Here is a 25307-nt window from a genome sequence, read left to right as displayed (position 1 = left end):
AATGTGCTGTAGTTATCGAAAAACAGTCTCAGTGAAAGAGCGATATTTTCTCACACAGCTCTTAATGGATAGCCTGAAATTCAAATCATCCACGCGCCCTTCCGTTACTGTCGATGAGTAGAGAGCAGCTCTGCAGTTTGCATTGTGGGCGGGACTAAACGGAAAAGTTTTGGCGGCTGATTTGAAACTGCGTCATCACTTGTGCGCACACCATAGACTGTAAAAATCTTTATTTGAGTAGGCAACATTATACTACTGCTTAGAATATTCCATAATTTATTGAATATATATATATATATATATATATATATATATATATATATATACTGTGTTCACACACACACAAACACACACACACTATATTATATATATATATACTGTGTTCACACACACACAAACACACACACACTATATTATATATATATATTTGAATATAGTGTAAATGATTTCAAGTAAATAGGCAAGGGTACACTGTAACCTCACTGTTCATTTTAATGCAGTGATTTATAATAAAGAATGCCCATAGATGCTGCTGCAATACTATACTTTTGGCATGAAACTTAAAAAATCAAATGTTTCCCGAAGCATCAAAATAACATTCTGTCGAAATAATTGGACAGTACACAGTGACTGACTGTTGATTTGTGGGTATACCTTTTTCCTATTTTTACAGGAAAAATCTGTAAAGATTATATAACATTATGTAAAAATACAGAAAATGTATTTTAAAAGCGAAAAATTGTTGTAATACCAAAATACAAGCAATTATCTGTAAGTATAATGGTAGAACTTTAAAATATAGCAAATATCTGTAAAATAACAGGTATTATATTGTATAATGGAAAAACAGGAAAATTCTGTAAAAAAATACAGACCATTAACTGTAAAATTATATTTATTTTTAACAGTGTAGCCTATTCTGCCAAGACCAAATACATTAACATTGTCAGGCCTAAACCAGCCAAGGTTTCAGCACAAAAACTCATTTAACAAAATGTTGTTTAATTAACAATATTGACCAAAATTCCTCCATTTCAGGCCCCAGAAGAAAAAAACAAAAAAAAGCTTACAAATAATAGTTTATTTAATAAGGCTATTTTTTCATTAAATAAAAACCTTTTTAAAAAATAGACAAATTTTGTAATCATTATGTAAAATTAGCTACAGGAGCCACACCCCCACTAAAAATAAATGAATAAACCCTCATCACCCCCCCTGAATTTTTTATTTTTTTATTTTATTATTTATTATTTTTTATTTTTATTATTATTATTTTTTACAGTTAAACCACTGCATATATGTTTTTTTTGTTTTTGTTTTTGTTTGGGTGAGGGGTGGGGGTTGTTAAATATGTTGTTAAATGTGATGGTCTGATAATGTGTTTTTAAGTAAGATGCAGAATAAATTTTGATATATAAAGGATGGTAGGGCTGTAACGTCCCAGTCGATTAGTCGATTAATTGGTCGATACGGTCTGGTTCGACCAAAATTCTGATTGGTCGATTTTTGCCGGGCTCATTTCATCAGTTTGGCGCGCTCATTTCATCAGGTGGAAAGCACTAATTGCTAATGGGGGTGTTTTCAGAGCACCCCTGTTTCACAGGTAACAGTCTGTTTTCAGAACACCCCCATTGTTTTCACTTTTTTCGGATTAGCCCAACCCACTGGAGAAGAGAGACAGATAAGTAGGCTTTAGAAGGTTTGATGCTGAATATTATTTATTTAATAATAAGCTAGTGGTCTCAGCGGTTTGGAACACATATCAATATACATCAGTCCTATTCTAACATGTCAACAACAAAAAAACGACAGTGTGGCAGCATTTTGTTAAAATTAATAACGGGAAAAAGGTTGAATGCAAAGTTTGCAAGCAACAGTTTGCCTTCCACAGCTCGACGACAAACATGACGTATCATCTGAAAGCGGTAAGCTAACTTGTCTGCGTTAGGTTGCCCTGTCTGTTTTTGAGTAGGCTACATGAATATATCAGAATTGGCATATTTCAATATTTTAGTGTAATAATCGTTTTATAACTGCAGGCGCACACATCCGTAATGACGGTAGAATCACCCAGACCACGCTGGATTTTAAGCCTCCTTTATCATCCAAACGGAAAAATAATATCACGGAAGGAATTGTTAACTTTAAATATTCTTTTTTTATTAAAGTGGACGCGCATTTTGTGTTTATTAAGAGTAAAAGCTTTAAGTCTATTCGTGTCTCAGCCGCGAAGCTGAGCTCTTATGTTCAGCCTCGCTCTGGGCGAGCTGCGCAGAGCGGCTGAAATGATAGTGTCTGACAGTTATACTTATAACATATGACAAAAATAATTTTCTAAATTATGTTGCACATTCCTCAAAAGTTCTTGTGATATCACTAGTTGACAACATAGTACTGTTTTCAGAAATCACAGGCTATGATATTGCGCAGGTGCACGTGATGCACCGCTGTCAGAGACGACAGACTCGTGTGTCGGACTCATTTCAGTGCAAAATAATTAGGTCAAAAACAATTTAATATACTGCAAATAGCCTATTAGTTTTTTATGTTTATTTATAATTAATTTAGGCAGACAACAAGGCTACAAAGTACTGAGCACAGTGCGCATCTAATTAATGTAACGTACGTTTTTTTTTCTCCACAACGTCATTTTTAGTCGATTTTTAGTCGAAAGTTTCAGGACTTCAGTCGACCAAGATTTTCTTTGGTTGATTACAGCCCTAAAGGATGGCCCACTTTACCTGAAAATAAATTTGTCTGGAGTGCATGATCTCAAAATAGCCTAATTATTAGTACATACTTTGTAAATAACACTTTATATTATCTGTATTCAAATTTAAATAGTATAGCTGAGCCTTAAAGTTACAACAACAACAAAAAAATAAAAATAAAAAAACTCTAGGTATCTAAATTAGCCTACACTTTTTACACAAAGTGGCCCACTTTACCTGACTTCATCATATTGTTTGTCACACATTTCTTTGTTTGTAGTTGTCTATGAAACTAATCAAACTACTATTACAAGCTACTATTTATTGATTGATTGACTGAATGATTTAGCAGTGGCTTTTTTGGAAGTATTAACCATAAAAAAAGGACAAAAAAGTATCTTTGGTCAAAAAAGGTTCCTACCTCTGGTCTAGTGCATGTAATGTAAAAAAAAAAAAAAAAAAATATTTTGTCTTGTTTACGATGTAAGGTATAATTCAAAGATAAATAAACAGAAAAATCAGTGTAAGCACTATATGTTATGCTTATTGATAGTGGTGGCACCAGGTGGATGAGGTTGATACAGCGTGCTAATGCTAGTTTATCTTTTTTCATTTTTGTGTTACCTCTTGTGGAGAAAAAATTACGTTTTTGAAGCGAGAACAATTGAAAACTTAGAGGCTCAGAAAGGATTTTTATTTTTTTTCACATTGTGGTTCAGGGCTGTGAATGATCAAAAGCTACATTACCAGCTGTGGTCGTCTCTGGAGTGAGTGTTGTAACAGTGCTGCTGATAGTAACAGCTGAAAAAAAGAAAAATGACTGATGAATAACAATGAACTAAGACACAAATATTACAAAGGACACACAAAATGTCTACAGTTACAGTACACCTGCACATTTCACACACATTAATTCCTTCACACACACACACACACACACACACACATACACATTCCTTCATCTTTATCTAGACACACACACACACACACATACACCTGTTCAATTCTACAGATCCACAAACATTCAGCCAAAATACCAATAAACAAGGAAACATCAGACTACATTATCAGCTGAGCTCGTCTCTGGTGTGACTGTTGTAATAGTGCTGCTGATGTTAGCAACAGCTGAAAAAATAATGGCTCATGAATATCAATAAACACGAATAATACAAAAGTCTCATGTGAATATAATCACCTGCACAGTATGCTGAATGACAAAGAGTGGGTGTAACCAGCTCATAGACGTAATAATTGCCTGGGCAGGCTTTGACTTTAATGGGGTAAGACCCGTAATAGCAGCAGTAACCTCCACCGTTACCGCAGACATCTCGAGTGACGACTCCATCCTGTACTGTTGGGTGTCCACCACGAATCCACAGTGGGATATGTGTGCCACAGCTATACAGAGCAACACAGGTGTCTGGGATGTGAGCGCTCAGACCATTAATGAAGAGACGATACCAGCCGCTCCAGGTGACAGACCGGTCACATATGGAATATGAATATAAGCCATATGTATTATTGGTGGCTCTCCATGGATTGTCCAGTGCAGTGTAGTTGTAGCAGGGGTCAGAAAGATTAGCTGTTATGGGGAAGAAAAAAAAACGTTACATATATATATATATATATATATATATATATATACTATTAGAATAACAACATAATTTCCTCCAAACTCGCATTATTTTGTCACTCAGGTTTTTTTGTTTTGGTTTTTTTATAACTTTGGAGTCGCTTTGGATAAAAGCGTCTGCTAAATGACTAAATGTAAATGTAGTATTCTATGAAATACAGTGATTCATGGGTTTACAGAGATCAGCCCACTTCAAAACAGTTGTGACGTAACGAAACCTCATTAACTGAAACCATGTGACTTTGGCAGTTTGATATGTGCTCTGAGCCACTGGTCTGAAACAAATTATTCACAAAGATTTCAAAGCTTCACAAAGCAGTGCTTCACCCATCAATAGTGCCAAGCTCAAATAAGTTTAGCTAAAATAAGTTATTTTACTAAAATAAGTTAAGTGTAATTGTTCCTTTTATATGCAGTGGTGTGATTCATTAGCAAACAAACAAACAAATAAATAAATAATATTAATTTGATAGCACTATTTTTTTTTTTATAGATATTTTGAAATATCCTACTAAAGCAATAAGCCCCAATAAGCCGTGGTTTACAGAGTTTTTATAAAATGGTTATTCCATATAGTAAGGTTTCACAAAATAAAACAGAGCAAATCACATGTAATTATATTAATAAAAACATTATTCTTCCGCCAAACAATGTAGTTCCTCAGAAACAGTTGTGGTTACAACCATATATATATATATATATCAGTGGCGAGCGGTGACTTTTTTAACCGGGTATGCTGAGTGATAAGATTAAGACCCCCTTTTAAAAGTATGCACATTCCTACCTTAGGCTATTTGTTAATGAAATTCATCTCCAATCCTTCTGCTATCGTTTCAGGTTTATCCATAGTTACTCGAGCGCAGCATTCTAGAAAACAGCTGATTTTCCGAGTAAAAACCGCCAAATAACGTTCACACGTAGTTACGTTATGACACGTAATATTCAGAGCGTGGGGAGATGGGGGATTCCCCCGGTCTATGCGTCTCTGCATCAACTGAATGTTTTTTTTTTTTTTCTTTTTCCAGTGAATATGAGTTAAAACTACCACCCGGATGACAGTAACAGACCATGCAAAATCTCCCCCCAAAAATAAAATAAAATAAATAAATGATAAAAAAAATATATATATCTTTAAAATATTGCCAAGTAACGTTGCAAAAACAACAATAAAATCACAGAATGACTTTAACTATAAGCAACACAAGTATACGGAAAACAAAGGTATTGTTATTATTTCAAATTTTATATACATTTTTATAAACTTTTTTTTTTTTTTTTTTTACTACTTAGGCATGTTGACAATAACGTCTTCGATATTGTCTATGACCAGATATGTTTTTAGTGGACTTTCAAATTTTGCTTTGCTTGAGAAAGCATGAAAATATACAGTTATGGTGTTTTTTGTTTGTTTGTTTGTTTCGGGGGCGGTATTGAAAGCGGAGACGTCAAGTCAGACACTTTCTGCTCCCGGTAGTAATGCTCTCGCATGTTTTGCATACTTAGCTTTAGTCCATTTTTTCACATGAATGTGATATTTTCCAAGTAAAATAAGATCTGTGAGCAGTATTGGATTTGAAGATGTTAGAAACACGTCATTGTTGTCATGTGGTGAATTTGGCCAATCATGAAACAGCTGTGTCGTCATCAGCGCTCCTGAAGTCGCTCTGGAGAAACTGCGCGAGCTGAGTCTATGGAAGGCCGTATTAAGACAAATTTAATAATAGGCTTGTTTGAGATGAGCAAAATCTGTGCAGAACCGATCACCGGATGCATGCCGGTTAGAAAAGTGTCCGAGTTACGTCCGCCTTGCTCTGGTGTCATGCTGACGTGTGCCAAAAAACTCTCGCGACGGCGAGGCGGCTGTGTCGGATTGAGCAGTCGCGCGCAGTTGCTCTCCACCGACTGCGCTGATCAAAAGTATGATGGGAAACAACTGACTGAAGACACAGCTTAATGCTCATTGGTTCAGACAACCGTGATGCTGTGTTCTCTTCTAAAATGTTTTATTTTTTTAATCTGATATCATGCTATTATGTATTTAAATTGTGCATGAATATCCCCAAACACTATGACAGTGTGATCTCTGTGTGAGATATGTGATTGTTGTCATATTTTCTATAAAAATCTAAAATACATGTTTGAATTAAAATAAAAAAAAATGTATGATAAATATGCCTTTCCTATGGAATTAAATAGCAAGCACTTTGAGTGTCTTGTTCATATTCATATAAAAGCAACAGAACTGAAATTATCATGTTTATCAGCAGCACAGCATATGAGTGAGAATAACGCGATATCTGCCTTTGATCTCGTAGGTATCTGTTCTTCTTCGAGAGGGCAGAACTGTCCGTCTTGACTGCGCTTATTTCACTCCTCCCCTCACTGCAGCCGCCTACTCGCGCCTACATTTCAGACGAGGCGAGGCGCATCTCAAACAAGCCTAACACGGCCTTCCATATGAGTCAGCCGGCTGCTCTGGAAACGCTATCGCGGTACTTTGATGCCACACGTGACAGTGACGTGGCGTCATCGCCGGTTCAAGTCAGACAAATTTTCTAACCGGCATGCACTGCTTCAAGTCAGCCGCCGGTCGGTCTGCACGGCGCTGCATGAAGTCGAACATAGCCACAGAGCGGAGGCGCCAAAGCTGCGGAGAATCCGGAAGCTTCCGTCACTGACTAGATTTACAGAAAATTACCGCTGTTTTTCATAAATAATTTTACATACTTATTCCCAACGCTTTATTGAGCTTTAAGTCACATCTCAAATGACAAGGGATCAACTTATAATCATGTTTATATTAATTAGCCCATGAACTCATTCTCTCAGACGGCCTGGGTATGCAGCGCATTTGCAGCTTATATGGACGGAACGCCACTGAATATATATATATATATATATATATATATATATATATATATATATACGTAGATGCCTCATTAGCGACTGTTTCTATGGGCCACCATACGTAAGCCGTCCGCCATTTTGGAACGGTATGTGAACCATAGATCTGTGTAGATTCCCCATTCGACCCATGATTCAACCGCTCCAAGCACGTAGACGCGCCCGCAATATACGTATTCATATCTATGCTGCGAAACCTTGAGCACAAGTTGATTGTGTGCGTCTAAAACAGCAAGTTATAAGCATGTATAACTGCTAAAGCTATTTTGGTTGTGTGTGTGTGGTATCAGGTATAATCTAAAAGCTTAAATTACCCAAATTCATTCTCTAGAGTCTGTTTTGCAAACAGACATAGCCTTACTACTATCCGGCCCTCCGAAATGTGACGTCATACTGCGGTGAGAGTCAAAACGGCAGGCCTAGTGAGACTGACTTGCTTTAAAGGGGATTAAAAAAAGAGTGGGTGGATTTTTATTATTGTAGGGTGGTTGTGTTCACACACTGCCAACACACATTTATGCCCAAACAAAAGTGGATTTTGCAGGTGCCCTTTAATAAAAATAAATAAATACAAAATGAACATTAAAAAAGTGAAATTTTCTGCCATTATAGAAAAGTACTGTTGAATTAAATGTAAAGTAAATTGCCTTAAACCACAAAGCACAAAGTAAAAACAACAACAAAAAACCCTAATATTTATGGTGTGTTAATAAGGTGATTACATTATCACTGTGATCTTACTTCAGTTGAGTCAACTAAACAAAGACTATTTTCTTGACATGAAATGAAACTAAACACCGCTCTACTTTATCTGAAATTCAACTGAAAATTAAGTGAAACAATTAAAACTAAAAAAACAAATTGAACGCAAACATGTCTGAGTTCATAACAGCATCAGCAGCTACACTGTTATGACTTCTAAATAAAGCAACATACAGCATTTTAATAAGGATCTCCTCTCACAAGCAGAAAAGTGGGCTCTTTGGGTCTGGCCCGTGAGAGGTTAAACTTAAGTGTTATGGCTTTGCCTCCAAGGGTGATTGAGACGAGTGTGAAAGCGACTTCGACACACTCTGCATATGACAGGAAATGGAACAGGTTTGACTTAGAATGAGGACAGAGAAAAATTGCTCATTTTCACTGTTTGGTGGCAGATGTGTTATTTTCTGATGCAGAGTCTTTTCTAGCGTTAATGTTTTTCTTGCAATTTCTGCATACAGTTTCTTGGATTGACAGAAATACTTTAGGTCAGCACCTGCTTGTATGCAGGTTTATGAGAGGTTTCCAGTTTTCTTGCTGGTCTAATAAAAGAGTCCTGCACCTTCGTTACATGTATTATTTTCTACATAAATGCATTTCTGCTACATGAGTGAGTTTGGTGGAATTATTATTAACTAACCAAACTCACCCTGCTGCAGCCATTCAAAATGATTTTTACGATTTACCCTTGATTTTCAAATAAATATCAGACAGAAAAGACCATTCGCCCTGATTAACTGAATATATTACATTATATAGTAGTAAAACTGAAACAAAAATGGCACAGATATCATCACAGATTCAGTCATTCAGCCTCAGGAATCTGAAAATGTCACATGACATCCATTAGGTCTTTTTTAAGTAATTTTTTGGTATATCGGCCACATAAAATGTATAATCTGTACAAATCAAACACAGCTAGCTAGTGGATAGAAGTAGGATCAGTAGAAGTAATCCCTTAAATACATTTCTAACATCTTCACCTGCTGACAGAATTATCAAATAAGGAAAATAAATAAATAATTTTAAAAATCTGACTGAATTAATGACACTATTGTTTAAGCTGCGTCTCTATTGTATAAAGTGGACTTCACTGCAGATCTGCAGATAAATCAGTCCAGTAAATAAGCCAGTATAGACACAGTGAGTTACATTACCAGTTGAGATGGTCGCTGGTGTGACGGCTGTAGAGCTGGTGTTAATGCTGCCAACATCTGAAAGATTGGATGAATAGTGATTATTGAACAGAGGTACAAATAGCATGAAGGTGTAGAAAGAACTCATGTGAATATAATCACCTGCACAGTATGCTGAATGACAAAGAGTTGGACTAACCAGCTCATAGACGTAATAATTGCCTGGACAGGCTTTGACTTTGATGGGGAAAGACCCGTAATAGCAGCAGTAACCTCCATCGTTACCGCAGACATCTCGAGTGACGACTCCATCCTCAACTGTTGGGTGTCCACCACGAATCCACAGTGTGACGTCAGTACCACAGCTACCCCTTGCCACACACGTGTCTGGGATGTGAGCGCTCACACCATTAATGAAGAGACGATACCAGCCGCTCCAGGTGACAGACTGGTCACACATGTAATATGAATGTAAGCCATATGTATTATTGGTGGCTCTCCATGGATTGTCCAGTGCAGTGTAGTTGTAGCAGGGGTCAGAAAGATTAGCTGTTATGGGGAAGAAAAAAAAACGTTACATATATATATATATATATATATATATATATATACTATTAGAATAACAACATAATTTCCTCCAAACTCGCATTATTTTGTCACTCAGGTTTTTTTGTTTTGGTTTTTTTATAACTTTGGAGTCGCTTTGGATAAAAGCGTCTGCTAAATGACTAAATGTAAATGTAGTATTCTATGAAATACAGTGATTCATGGGTTTACAGAGATCAGCCCACTTCAAAACAGTTGTGACGTAATGAAACCTCATTAACTGAAACCATGTGACTTTGGCAGCTTGATATGTGCTCTGAGCCACTGGTCTGAAACAAATTATTCACAAAGATTTCAAAGCTTCACAAAGCAGTGCTTCACCCATCAATAGTGCCAAGCTCAAATAAGTTTAGCTAAAATAAGTTATTTTACTAAAATAAGTTAAGTGTAATTGTTCCTTTTATATGCAGTGGTGTGATTCATTAGCAAACAAACAAACAAACAAATAAATAAATAAATAAATATTAATTTAATAGCACTATTTTTTTTCTATAGATATTTTGAAATATCCTACTACAGCAATAAGCCCCAATAAGCCGTGGATTAGAAAGTTTTTATAAAATAGTTATTCCATGTAGTAAGGTTTCACAAAATAAGACAGAGCAAATATAATGTAATTATATTAATAAAAACATTATTCTTCCACCAAACAATGTAGTTCCTCAGAAACAGTTGTGGTTGCAACCATAGATATATATACATAGATGCCTCATTAGCGACTGTTTCTATGGGCCACAATACGTAAGCCGTCCGCCATTTTGGAACGGTATGTGAACCATAGATCTGTGTAGATTCCCCATTCGACCCATGATTCAACCGCTCCAAGCACGTAGACACGCCCGCAATCTACATATTCATATCTATGCTGCGAAACCTTGAGCACAAGTTGATTGTGCGCGTCTAAAACAGCAAGTTATAAGCATGTATAACTGCTAAAGCTATTTTGGTTGTGTGTGTGTGTGGTATCAGGTATAATCTAAAAGTATAAATTACCCAAATTCATTCTCTAGAGTCTGTTTTGCAAACAGACATAGCCTTACCATGGAAAGTTGTCAGTCTCTAGTGGTCATTTTTCTGTTTTAATTTGGACTGCGCTATTTAGCAGTCAAATTCCTTCTCTAACCTTGACAAAAAATACATAGTTCAAGATTTTAAGACTCAAGTGCCGCATCTTTGAATATTCATTGATTATTATGGTGAGTGATGTCAAAAAACCGTTCCAAGATGGCGGCCGCATCTACATGCCTGGAGCGGTCGAACAGGGCGTCTATAGCTGTGTCTCATTTAGAAGGCTGCATCCTCCGGAGGTCTCATTCGAAGGGTGCATACGTCATCGAGGCTGTGTCATTTCAGAAAAGCTAGTAGGACACTCTGAATGCAACCTTCTTTCACAGGAATTCCGAGGATGCATCAGGTGTATCCTTCGCTGCTACAGATAACCCACAATTCTTTGCTTCACCATAAACAACCATCGTTAATTAGAAAAATGCCGGCGCCGGCAGATGTACACACAAGCACAGATGTGGTGTTTACAACTTACCCTAAATTGCCTCTGGTGAAAACGGATACACTTTGTTCTTAACCTGTTAGCTAGCACTCCCCATGTTGGGACTCACAGCTAAAAATGACCTACCTAACTTTAAATTATAACAGTTGCTGACTTCAGTGTGCTAAACACACAATTTTGGTATCTTTGGAAAGAAGACCCTTTGGGCTTTACTATCCATCATCCAGAGACTGAAGTGCCTTGAAAAAATTTGTACCACACTGAATTTTTTATTATTTCATATAAAAATGAAAGTCCTGGAGCAATCCAGAAAAGTAATGGGTTGAAAGTCACATGTCTCATGAGTTTATATTTCAAATCTGAAGATGATACCATGAAAAATTAAATTTTTCTGAGACTATATCTAGCACCCCCCCAGAGAGATCCCAGTATGCTTTGCGTCCAAATTTTTGATTTATTGCCCTCTCATAAAGATAAGACCCCCCACCCCTCCCACCCACCCAAACTGGACACCTGTTTGTCCACCCCCACCCATCTAAATGAGCATCTGTTTTTACTGTCCAGTGATCCTAAGGTATTTATGAATGTTTTGGGAACCGTGTTTTTGTGTGGGCCATTGAAGACTGTTATGTGTTTAAACTTTAAATTGTGAAACTGTGTTAAACGGGACAAAGGGAAGTTTTTATTGGAGTTTTTCACGCACACATATCAACAAAAAACATCAAACATATACGTAAAATGAGCAACGACTTGCTAGTGTTGTTGTAACGAACTCTAACTAGTTTAAAAACGTTTTAAGTTAAATAAAAAGAAATAGAAGTGTACGTGTTTGTTTATTTAAAACAAACAAAGAATCTGACACTTTAGTTAAAACAATAGCATAACATTACAAGCTAAATAATGTTGACTCATCTTACCATCTTCTAAAACAAAAAAAGCATACTTTACAACGTTCTAACATTACAGATTAAAAGGTAGCTTTTCTCACAAGTTACAGCAAATAGGTCTGACTTATCTTACCCGTCTTCTAAAACAGAAAAAAGCATCAGACACGTTCGTTATGTAAGCTACTCATCAAAATCTTGTTACAAGTTAGGAAATAAAAGAAAGAGAAAAAATAACTGCGATGTAAAATAAATAAATAAAGGGAAAAAAAGAAAAAGAGCAGACTATCTTACGCAGCCTCCGGCCGATAACCGCACACTAGCGCGTCAAAGCTCAGAATGCGTTTACGCCGGTGAATCCAGACCACGCCTTCCGCCTTCCTAACAGCGTGAGGAGAGACCGATGCAAAGATTTAAAAGAATTAAAGTAATGTTTTAACATTAGAACGAACGTTATTTTTAATAAATCTTTAGCATTTCTTAATTAATGAAACAATTCGGCACTCATCCTAAAGCAATTTTCATTTTAAAATTAGGTTAGTCTAGTTTTTACCTTTTAAACAAACAGTAGGCCTACCTACCAGGGAAATGCTGCTTATTTTATTTTATTTACTTTAGTTTAGTTATTCGCACTTAATTTAGTAATTCCTTTATTTTCTCTTCTATTTTTGTCAAGTTTAAGACTTCTGACGTGTTATATAACCCAGACTTTTTTCACTTTTAAAAATTTGGTTTTTATTTTTTTCTTATAAAAATCGCCTCTAAGCCACAGGAAAAGTTTTTTTGTCTTGTTTTATTTTATTTTAGTAGTATAATACATTTATTTACTCTTTGATTTTTGTCAATCTTTAAACTTTCTAGCCTGCTATAACGGTTCAAACGCATATGCGCGCATGTGAGCGGAAACCGGAATGAAAGCAAATGTTTCGGACGTCTTTGGATTTTTAGCCATAATTAGACGCCTAAACTTTTTACATTATCGCACGAAATGTAAATACTTCGTCTCACGCAGGGGACAACGAAATGAGAACGACACTGTGTGTCTGGACGAATGATTAACGACGCGAGCGTATCAGATCAAGAGAGTTTCTGGAGACGCAACTCATTTGCAATCTAACGAGTTTTTGAGGGGGTCTGGCATCGTAAACTTTGGCGTAGCTGTTCATTTATCAAAGGATGCGTCCCCTTTTGAAGTTTTTATATGACACATAACTGGTTAAGTTAAAAGTTAGGTATAGTTTAGGAAGAAAATACTCAAACATAAACACGAACATACACACACTAAAACAATCCCCTACATTTAAACATTTAAACTTTTATGATGTCTCATACAAACCTTTTAGAAATAAAAACTTTTAGCATCACACTGGGTATCTCTACAAGATGATGAAAAGCAGCATGATTAAACAACGATATAACTATTGTTTTAACAAATAAGTTAAGATTTGTAGTTTTTATATCTCTCAAACCTAAAACATGAACCTCTAAAGCGAGGATTAGAAGCAATCAAACGATCCTGTGATGAATACAGATAATTTCTTCATGAATTAGACCTAAATTAGACTGAAAATTAATTGTCATAGGTTGTTCGCAACAAAAGTAATTCCTAAACAAGGTGCTACAAATCCCTCACAGAATCTTTCTTTCTCACTTTAAAATTGAATTATTTATCGTGGTGTTTAAATGCGGCATGTTTATTTTCAAAGTATAATGTTTTATTTTTATTAAAATAAAAACGACTGGTCTATATAGGTTTATTTTACTAAGAAGTGATCAAATAATTGACAGAAGAAATAATTGAAATAAACGATAAGTCCAACTTATCAACCCCCGCCTGATGTGTCTGACGGTTTGTGACAAATATCTTAATGATACAGTTGATGTTCATTTATCAAAGGATGCGTCCCCTTTTGAAGTTTTTATATGATACATAGCTGGTTAAGTTAAAAGTTAGGTATAGTTTAGGAAGAAAATACTCAAACATAAACACAAACATACACACACTAAAACAAACCTATACAGTTAAACATTTACACTTGTATGATGTTTCATACAAAACTTTTACAAATAAAAAACTTCACACAGGGTATCTCTACAAGATGATGGAAAACAGTATGATCAAACAATGATGTAACTTTTGTTTTAACAAATAATTTAAGGTTTTGTAGATTTTAGATCTTTCACACCTAAAACCGTGATGAGGATCCGAAGTTGTCAAATGATCCTCTGATGAATGCAATGCGCTTACAGAGGTTTTTTTCTTTATGAATTAGATCTAAAATAGACTAAAATTAGCTGTTGTAAGGTTGTTTACAACAAAAGAGTGTCTTAAACAAGGTGAGACAATTGTCTCATCTTTACAACATTTATTTTTCACACTATAATGTTTTATTTTATTAAAATAAAAACAATTGGCTCTTTATAGTTTTATTTCACTAAGATTTGATCAAATAATAGATATAAGCAACAATCAAATATTTGATAACTCCATCTTATCACCCAAACTGATGTGTCTTACAGTTTGTGATGAAATCAGAATCAGAATCAGAATGAGCTTTATCGGTCAGGTATGTTTGCACATACGAGGAATTGTTATAGTGACAGAAGCTCCACAGTGCAACAGAAAGACAGCAACAGGACAGGACACAGATAATAAAAGAATAATATACAAATAGACAATGTACAAAATAGCAAAAACGCAATATATAATATAGACAAATATGTATGTACAGTTATGATATGTGCAAAATTGAAATGAAAAAAATAAGCATGTGTTAAGATGCATGTGTAAAATATGTGTAAGATGCTAGAGTGAACATTATTGGATTGGTTCGACATTGCATTGAAATTTAATATTTTAGATAATCTGCCTACATCACTGAAATTATGTTAAACTTTACAATCAAAATGTTTAATAGTGATTTGTCTCCAGATTTGACTGTAATGCAAACACTGACACTTCAAACCAAATCATCATCTAAAAAATTACAACTACTTTGACAAAATATTAAAAATACCATTAAAATAAACATGTGTTCTCACGTCTGGAGTGTTTATTTAACCAATCAGATAAGAGTAAATCGAGAGTCAGCGAGAGCCTCATTTGATTGGCTGAAAGAAGAAGGTCCTGCTTTCCACACGCGCTTGCAATTCTGAAATCAGTCAGAGAATCGTGCCAAAACTGCAAGCGCAAAGACGCAGACGTACATAGCGGGTTATTTGGGGAACATTTTGCTCTATGCACGCAAGAAGTCATTTAGACAGTTGCAAAGATTTTTTTTCTACACACACATATTAGTTTTAGGCGGTCAATCTGATTTGCAGTTCTTGACATGGTTGCAATACTTTTGGCTGTATTTGGGCGAAACAACAGTGCCAAAAGTGTAAGCGCGGAAAAATGAAAGTCAGAAGAATATTTTGCCTTAGCATGAAGTTGCAGTTTCACAATACATGATATACACTTACAAAAACAGTAAAAGGCTGACATTTTTTTTCTACGCTTTTGCGAATGCAAAATTAATTTACACTTGCTTTCTTATGTACACTTTCACAAATCTTACCCTGCGCATGCACATCTTTTTGACGTCATTTTACCTTCATAGCAGCCTTCTAAATGAGACACAGCTTATGTACAGTATGTCTATGGTTGCAACAAAGTGGTTGCCGAGCAACACACAGACGTAAACAAAGTTGTATGTTTGGAGAGAAATTTACAACAGCTTCGAACTTGGCTCAACTAATCAGAATCAAGGACTGGAACTATTCATTTTATAATATTCTTTTGGCCATGATAACCGTGTAGTGAAAAATATGATATCTTGACAACCCTAGTCCAAAAACAGAAGCTGAACACACCGATCTACAGATCTGCTCATATACAGTTAAAACACCACACAATACATTACCAACTGTGGTTGTCCCTTGTGTGACAGTTACACAGGCCAGGACATCTGAAATAAATGATAATGACGACAAATGAATTAACAACATAACAAAGGGTTAATGGACTTTAACTTAAAGGCATGGTTCACACTAGTGATGCTCGAAGAACCAATTCACAGAATCTAACTGAACCGTCTGAAACTTGTGGAAGAAAAAAACACAGCATTTAACATATACCTATCCTAAATTAAACACTGTTGTAAATCTCCCTCTTAACATTAATCTTGCAAAAAGAAATAAATAAACTCTATTTTCAGCATTTGCTCTCCCTTTTGAGTGCCATGTTAAAGCATGCTGGGAAATAGAAATCCCCATTTTCAATTTAATATAAGTTGCTCTAAATTAAAAGAAACAAGGACATTAAACTCAAAACAATGAAACAATTCAGATTACTTAAAATGTGTCAGTTTCATGAACTTAGATAAAAATATTGAAAGCTCTAAACACTCATAAAAGTACATTTGTTGGATCTAATTTGTTTAGCATACGTTTGCCTTCAAACAAATTAATTACTTTGAGTATTAAGGTTTACAGTGAAGTAATTCAGCACTACAGTTACTCCAACAATACACTGACTTGAGAACAGCAGCTACATGATCATGGTAAAGTTAGTTAAACATGGCTTCATACCCACTGAACTCTATGTATTTAATGTTTTGAGTCCAGACCAATTTATAGCATATTCTGTTTGCATAGTATGGCTTAAATTAACCCTCAAGCATCCTTTGTATAACAGCTCTTAATCCATCCGTCGTGGACAAATTTGGGCATGAAGGTCTCAGGAGTGATCCCATTTTTTTTTTTTTTTTTAAAGGGGTCATCTGATGCCCATTTTCCACAATTTGATATAATTTTTTAGCGTCTTAATGTATTTGTGCCCAGTGCTATAAAAGACCAAACTCACACATTATTGGTGATGTAGTCTACACTATATTGGCTACAGATGCACTCAGTATATGAATGTAATGTGCAAACGCTAAGCATTTCCCAGTGAAATACTGACATAAATGTTGGCTTGACATCGGGCATTCGATAATCGCAAATGTAGGGATCATCTCTAAAGTTATCCGCTAGCGGCACCTGCTGGTGAGGAAGATGAACAGCAGATGGAGATCATGTATCGTGATCTACTGCTTTTCCTGCAGTTCCCGGATGTGCAGCGTCAAACTTTCTGTCGAATTTGAACCACTGAATTTGTGGAAGCCAATTTTGTAAATCAAAATAAAATTTTGACCGAAATTTGCCTCTTGAATATTATAGGTTATATTTTTAAACAACCCAAATATTTTTGGAAGTGAAATCTGAAAGGTGAATATGAATTATTGAATTTTTCATGATGAAAATGTATGTGAATTGTTTTGGATTGAAATATTCACAGCGATTGAAATATGCTGCCCTAAAAATACAATGCATTTAAATGCAAGAATGGTTAATGCAATCCCAGTCAAGACGTTAGATCACGCGACAATCACAGTGACATCACACCATTCTCATACGGTGATACTCACAAAATATTGCACGAGGTGGGGATTTCTTATTTCTGTCAGACATCTACAAAAGCGCTTATTGAGAATTAACAGATTTAGATTATGATGTTTTATTGTATTGTTTGATGTTACCATCGTGGTGATTAGTGTTTGCTTTAGTTGGGCTCTTGACCCTTGACTTTATAACATTATATTTTTGGGGGCTGCTGTAACTGTGTTTGAAAAGCACATTTGTTACGGCAAGGAAAACCAAAAAGAGACTGCAACCAGGTGATATTGGTTTGTTACTGATGATCAGAGGTGTCAAATCCAGGGTCAGAAAGTAAAAGTCCTGCCATGTGTTTATTCCACCCATGAACTCAGCAGCTGATTTCACCAGAGGAGGAACCAACTCATTCCTTTCAAGTCACAAGCAAGATTCGAGTCAAATCCCAAGACCTCAACGAGTTGAGGTAATTAAGAGATAATTGAGAGACTAATTAAATGATGATTGTGCATTAGTGATGAACACCTGCTGTTACTGTGAATCACAGAGGATCAGATGTTGATGTTTTATTGGTTAAAATGATACCACCATCATGTAGATCAGTGTTTGCTTTAGTTGGGCTCTTGACCCTTGACTCCTGTGTTAGATCTCTCTGTAGCAATGCATGTGCTGTTGTAAAGCGGAGAGCTCAGTGCTGTGCAGTGAGCAACTGTTAGTTGTTTTCATATGATGAGGTAATCATCAGGTGCTTACCTGTTTGCATCCAATATACTGTGTATATATATATATATACATACAACATTTTTCATTTTTTTAATTTATGTTCTGCTTTTGAATAAACAACTCTGTGAAACCACAGTACGCAATGAATTTACTGCTGAAGTAGTTATAGAGAAAGAATTTTAAATCTAATGCATTTAAACTCCAGTCCTACTCAGACACACACAGACATCAAGAACCAGCGTATGAATCTCAACAATGGTGACAATCAACAAAATGCTTCATGCTGCAATGCATGCTGGGTAACACCACAGTATAAATAATTATTGTCACCACTGTTGAGGATCGTATGATAAGTGTTCATGTCTAAAAGCCTGAGCAATATAACTCTTAACTTTTTCCAATATTTAATATTACGATGGCATTTGTTTAATAGTAAATTCCTGCAGTTCTGTAACAGCTGAACGTCAGTAAATAAACCAAAGAGAGACACCTTCATGATGTTCATTCAAGTGACATAAAAGCCAAAAGTGCAAGCTCATCTGCTTCCTCAAGCTTTTAATTCAGCAATGTGCAAATGTTTGTTGTGAAGCAATATTGGAATTGCTTAAAATCAATCCATTCTCAGTTACTAAAAGGGTCAAGAGCCCAACTAAAGCAAACACTGATCTCCATGATGGTGGCATCATTTTAACCAATAAAACATCAACATCTGATCCTCTGTAATTCTCAATAACAGCAGGTGTTCATCACTAATGCACAATCAACATTTAATTAGTCTCTCAATTATCTCTTAATTACCTCAACTCGTTGAGGACTTGTGATTTGACTCGAAACTTGCTTGTGACTTGAAAGGAATGAGTTGGTTCCTCCTCTGGTGAAATCAGCTGCTGAGTTCATGGGTGGAATAAACACATGGCAGGACTTTTACTTTCTGACCCTGGATTTGACACCTCTGCTGATGATAGCCACGCAACCGTCACCTAGATTCAGTATGCAGTCTTTGTGAGAAATTATTAATCTAAACTTTTTAATAATAATAGCTCTGTGGTTATACAGTATAGGACCCAACAATGCCATAAACATTTATGAAAGATTTTAAAAGCATGATTAGACAAAAACATTTTGAAATACTGTGTCATTTAAACACAAAGAGAGACATCAAGAATCAGTGTATGAATCTCAACAATGCTGACAATCAAAAGCTTAATGCTGCAATGCAAGCTGGGTACCTAGTCTCTGTGCAGTGAGTGCACTTTGACCTCACATTAGTATGAGCACACAGTGAGGGCGCTGTGAGGTTACACTTTTAGCTCACTGTTACCTCACATTGTGACCTCATCACGAGTATCCTGTGAGCTCATGGTGAGATCACTGTGAGATCAAATTGTTGACTGGGATGCATTTGTTTTTCAATTAGTGAAATTCAACAAGCTTTTTTATTTCAAAAACATTTGTCATTATTTTACTTCCATACTCAAACCTTCATTTATGTGTATGTTTGATCTGCATTGTGTTGGATTTATTGATTTTTATTGGACAAATGAAGAAAAAAAAAACCAGAAACCATTTCCTATTCATTTCCTATGGGTGCCCATTTTTTGGAACGAAGGTCAAAGTAAGGAGTTTAATTTTTTTCAACCACTTAACTTTGTTGAATCAAGTCCTCTTTTTTGTGTGTGTGCGTTCAGGTGGCAAATTTAGGAAAAGTAGCCAAGTCTTGAACCGCTCAAATTAAGAAAACTATTTTTTAAAAAACAAAACAAAATGATTTTGCCCAAATTTGTCCCGAAGGATGATTGAGGGTTAAAGATAAAAAATTATGTTAATTAGCCCTGTAAATCAATTAACCATTAACGCATCTTGGGGAGTAATGGATTTAAATTTGTTCCATATTATGTGTGTAAAAAAAAAAAAAACGCGTAAAAAGGAATAATCTCTAAAAAAAACTGAGCCTTGTGAATATGTTTCCTGAACATTTCACTATTAGTGTGATATGTCACTGAATGCAAAGGAATGACAGTTTTCCATATGCTAAACAAATCAACATATATATATATATATATATATATATATATATACACACACACACACACACATATATATATATATATATATATATATATATATAATCAACAGATGGATTTTTTATGCAACTGTCTAAGTTGTTTAATTGATGAAGGCACATTATATTTATACAGTATATTTATTTTCATACTTACACAGCATAACAGAGATTGGTGCTCTTATGAAACTGGTCATGATATATGAAGAAAAACCTATAAAAGCAAATACAAATGTTTTGAATTGATTTGAGAACTACATTCATCATCTGACTAGTTTTTCTCCAAAAAAAGTTTTTGGGTCAGTGAGAATAAACTTTTAAATGCCAATCATGACCAACCAAACAAACAGAAACAAACAAACAAACAAGCAAACAAATAATTAAATAAATAAATACTCACATATATGAAAGGAAGCCATAGTCAACTGTGATGGTACAATGTGTTTTTTTCCTCTTTTTGTCAAACATTCCATATTTTCACTGCATGTATGAATGGAAATGATAAAATAAGAATAACAAATGTGGAGAGTATGAATCATTTATTGTCAAAGCATAATTAAATGATGAAAGGATTATCTTAGATATTACGGGTGACAGAAGCAATCGTATATGAATCATCATGCAACCACAAGCAGTTTCCCAAAAACATCACACATGAAAATTGGTGTAGATCAACAAATGCTCAATAATTACATTTAGTCATTTAGCAGACACTTTTATCCAAAGTGACTTACAAATGATTATGATAATTATAAAGATTTATACATCCATAAATATGTTATAGCACTTACGGTAAGAGTCCTACCCAGGTTTAAAGAAGTACACCTAAATAAATTAAAAATTTACTTTAAATTCAGATATTTATAGTACAATTGTACTCCTAACATGCTTACTTGAAGTGCATACAAAATCTATTGCATTTTAATATTTTTTTTAAAGTATACTAGAAGTACTTTGGTAGCAAAAATATGCTTAGATACACTTTTAAGGAATATGCTAAAACACAAGCATATATTTGTAACATTTAATGTATTTACAGAAATCATACTTATTTTACTCTTTCTTAAAGTATAATTTATGTTTACTTTGTGTAAAGAACAGAAAAAAAATATGCAGATTTTAATGGGTTTAAAGTGTCTCTTATTTATAAACCATAGACCTACTGGAATACATTTTAAATCTGTTTAATGAACACGTGCTTCAGTCTGTTTTTCAAAAGGGAGATGTCTTGAAAAAATATTTTAACATTTTAATATAAGTACTGTATATTAATTCACTTACACATAAATACATTATATCTATAACTTATAATGTATTATAAATATAATTTTGTCAACTATACCTTAGTAATAACCATATCTAAAATCAATATGTTTGTAGGATCAGAACGAATCAGACCATTTAAGAATCTAAGAATCGATCAGGGGTGCGTTTACCAAAAACAACTATGGTCGCAAGTTCCGTCGTTACCAATAGAGTTCAGTGGAACTAAAGACCATAGTTAGCTAACGATGCTTTTGGGAAACGCACCCCAGATTGGTGTTAGAACCACCAAAAGAGCAAATTCCACAGAGAGGCCCCAAGAAAACAGGACAACGTCATAAATTAGATCCCTAGTGCCAGCCCGTCTGAAGCAAGCCTCTTTCACAGAACAGCTTGCAACATTGAGACAAAATAATTCTTATTGATAAGTCCAATGCAGGAAGGAGATCGTCAAAATTGGGGCAAGTAATCAAGATTAACCCTTTAGGCGCCAGGTTTTTTGTGTGAAAAATGCTGGATTTTGACATCAAGATTTCAAAAGCTTGTGGCTTGAAAGGGCTTAAATATATAGATTTACTGTAAATTAGAAAAATTAATTCTCTTCTTCTGCGTTTTTACGCTGATTTTTAGTGCTCTTTGAGCGTGCTCTGGCCTACATGCCAGCTGCTACCACGATGAGAAGAAAAATCACCTAGTCTCGTTACATCATTTTATTCTTTTATTTTAGTTTATTTTCTTTCCGTTGATTTTCGTATTCAAAAGTTAAGTTTGCCGCAAAGACCAGCTCCGACTGCACCCGCTTCAAACTTCAACTAGCAACAGACTCCGAAACCATTTGTCAGCCAATGCCCAACCATTGGCTTCTCAAGACTTCACTACGAACGACCACTGAACTGTTAGCCAATCAGCAACCTCGAGAAACCCCCTTTCCTGCAACAACTAAGACAAAAGGGAATCCTTTAACACAAAGGCAACGCAAGCAATTACAACTCCAGATTTTTGCTGAGCTGGTGCATTTAATATAAATTTTAGCTCTTATACTCATCCTTTCCTCACTTTCTCTCTTTCTGCAACTTGTGTCAACGTGTGTGCTCATGTGTTAGATTAGTTTACATGTCTTAGATTTATCCAATAAAGTCTTATTCATATTGAAAAGAGAAGTATCTTGTGTTTTGTGCTTACAAGTTAATGTCGTAAACTGACGATCTTGTTACTGTGCTTTTTAATAGTGCTTTCGCTATATTTTGGATTTTAATATCAAGTGCAGAGTTGATGTTGTACATTACTGTGTTGTTCAATGAATCGCTGCCGACTCAGTGATCAGCCGTGAAACAGTGAGTCTGTTCAAATTCCCTATAAAATCATAAATGATTCTCTTTAAGCTAAATTTACCTGTTTCCCTTACATTACATTACATTTTGTTCAGTTTTACTTGTTCGTACTTGTAAAATAATACTAGGCTGTGTTGTACACAATTCAAATGCATTTTAATTTCACTTTTAACATGATACATTACAGGCTATTACCCAGTCAACAATTTGATCTTACAGTGATGTCACCAAGATCTCCCAGGATACTCGTGATGAGGTCACAATGTGAGGTAACAGTGAGCTAAAAGTGTAACCTCACAGCACCCTCACTGAGTGCTCATACTATGGTCACAATGTAAGGTCAAAGTGCACTCACTGCACAGAGACCAGATACCCAGCATGCATTGCAGCATGAAGCTTTTGACTGTCACCATTGTTGAGATTCATACACTGATTATTGATGTCTCTCTTTGTTTTTAAGTGGCACCATAGTTCAAAATGTTTGTGACTTATGCTTTTAAAATCGTTCATAAATTATTGCTCTGTTTGACCCTGTACTGTATAATCAAAAAGCTATTATAATTGAAATGCTCAGATTAATAACACTTCACAAAGAGTGCATACTAAATCTAGGTGATGATTTTGTTGTTATCATCAATAACAAACCAATATCACTTGGTTGCAGTGTCTCTTTGGTATTCCTTGCAATAACAAACGTGCTTCACAAACACAGTTACAGCAGCCCAAAAAAATATGATGTTGTAAAGTCAAGGGTCAAGAGCCCAACTAAAGCAAACACTAATCACTTTGATGGTAACATCAAACGAAACAATAAAACATCTAATTCTCAATAAGCGCTTTTGTAGATATCAGAAATAAAGTCAGTCTGGTTAGTAATGAATGGAGCAGGTGATGCTGTTTGTGGAATACATTAATATTTAATGTATTCTTTTATTTCAGTTGATTTCATCGAAGGCTGTGTCTGGAAGTCAGTTGTATGTTTGGAGAAGGTTCTTATAACAGAAATCTGTTAGCTGGGCGTGCACTCATGAGCTCATCATGTGAGAGCACTGTGATATCTCTGTGATAGTGTTGAGAGACCGGAAGTAGAATGTCTCCCTGGTGACTGATATTTGAACTGCCTCCTCTCAACCTGCTCAACATTTTGAATTCACAATGAGCTCACATATTACTTGCACTGTGAGGATCACCAGATTAGAATGGTGTGATGTCACTGTGATCATTGCGTGATCTCACGTGTTGACTGGGAAATTACAATAATTCACGTTTTTAATACAGAAAAACTACTGTATTTTTATACAGTACATTTTCTGTTTTCTTAAATTACAAACAAATGTACACTGTAAAAAATTGCTGTAAAATTTACAGTAACTTACTGGCAATTTTGGTTGCCAGTAAGACTGTAAATTTAGAAGAGTACTGTAAATCAATAATTACAATTGTACTGTAAAATTGTTATGACGGTGTGTAAACATTTGGTTAACTTATTTCATTTGATTTTACTAAGGAACATTTCTTAATATAAAACCGCAAACGTTTAATTTGTAATAGTAAAGTTACTAAAAAGAACACTTTAACTCAAATCGTTGCAGTTGATCATCAGCTATAGCACACATGTATGTGGTAAAGCACTTAACAAAGAGATCATCACTGTATCAACAACTCTACGGTCACTGACTTTAAACAAAACAGCAGTGTTTATGGCTCATCATTGACTGAAGCACAGGCTCTACTCTCCACCGCAATGGTGACCCACAAAACTAAATTAAACTAACAGATCTCTCTTGTGCAAAATAATACAGTTCAGTTAAATATTTACTTTCCTTATAGATAACACCTGCTGTTAACAAGCAGAATCACTGAATGAAAGAGAAACAAGAACTACAACTGACTTCAGCCACAGCCTTAGATGAACTCAACTGAATTTTTTTTATTTGTTAGTTTGGTGTTGTTTACAGCTGCTGTATGACCCTGAATGAGATGACAAACTGCTACTGAAAAATTTTACAAATGTCTTATGCACAAAACTTTTAGTACTACAGCAGCAAGTATACACACACATACATCAAGAATCAGTGTATGAATCTCAACAATGGTGACAATCAAAAGCTTAATGCTGCAATTCATTAACCTCTTAACTGTCACCGTCCACCCTGTGGGACGCCTACCTTTACTTCACTATTTTACAATTAAATCCTAATCTAATCATGACAAACTATATATCGTTGGAAAGGTCTAAGACTCCTAAATAGGTATTTTACCACTTTTTCTGTTAAAAAATTATGTAGGAAAAGTAATAGATTAATTTATGACCAGAGGTGTCAAATCCAGGGTCAGAAAGTAAAAGTCCTGCCATGTGTTTATTCCACCCAT

At 35.2% G+C, this 25307-nt stretch overlaps 1 protein-coding gene across 1 annotated transcript in view; it reads right to left on the bottom strand.

The window, feature by feature from the left end:
• The window catches only part of LOC131536115 (adhesion G protein-coupled receptor E3-like), a 218827-nt gene that overhangs the window by 175325 nt on the left and 18195 nt on the right, over nucleotides 1-25307 (bottom strand). Inside the window, exons 2-8 of the mRNA XM_058768857.1 lie at nucleotides 20741-20820; nucleotides 20498-20554; nucleotides 16046-16090; nucleotides 9306-9692; nucleotides 9165-9221; nucleotides 3907-4293; nucleotides 3459-3512 (exon numbers count right to left, since the gene is read on the bottom strand). Of these exons, the coding sequence (XP_058624840.1) occupies nucleotides 3459-3512; nucleotides 3907-4293; nucleotides 9165-9221; nucleotides 9306-9692; nucleotides 16046-16090; nucleotides 20498-20554; nucleotides 20741-20813 (1060 nt within the window). The 5' untranslated portion in view covers nucleotides 20814-20820. The remainder of the gene's footprint in view (nucleotides 1-3458; nucleotides 3513-3906; nucleotides 4294-9164; nucleotides 9222-9305; nucleotides 9693-16045; nucleotides 16091-20497; nucleotides 20555-20740; nucleotides 20821-25307) is intronic.

Source organism: Onychostoma macrolepis, chromosome 01 (genome assembly GCF_012432095.1).
Source record: "Onychostoma macrolepis isolate SWU-2019 chromosome 01, ASM1243209v1, whole genome shotgun sequence".
Taxonomy (NCBI): domain Eukaryota; kingdom Metazoa; phylum Chordata; class Actinopteri; order Cypriniformes; family Cyprinidae; genus Onychostoma; species Onychostoma macrolepis.
This window is presented reverse-complemented; position numbering and strand designations above follow the sequence as displayed.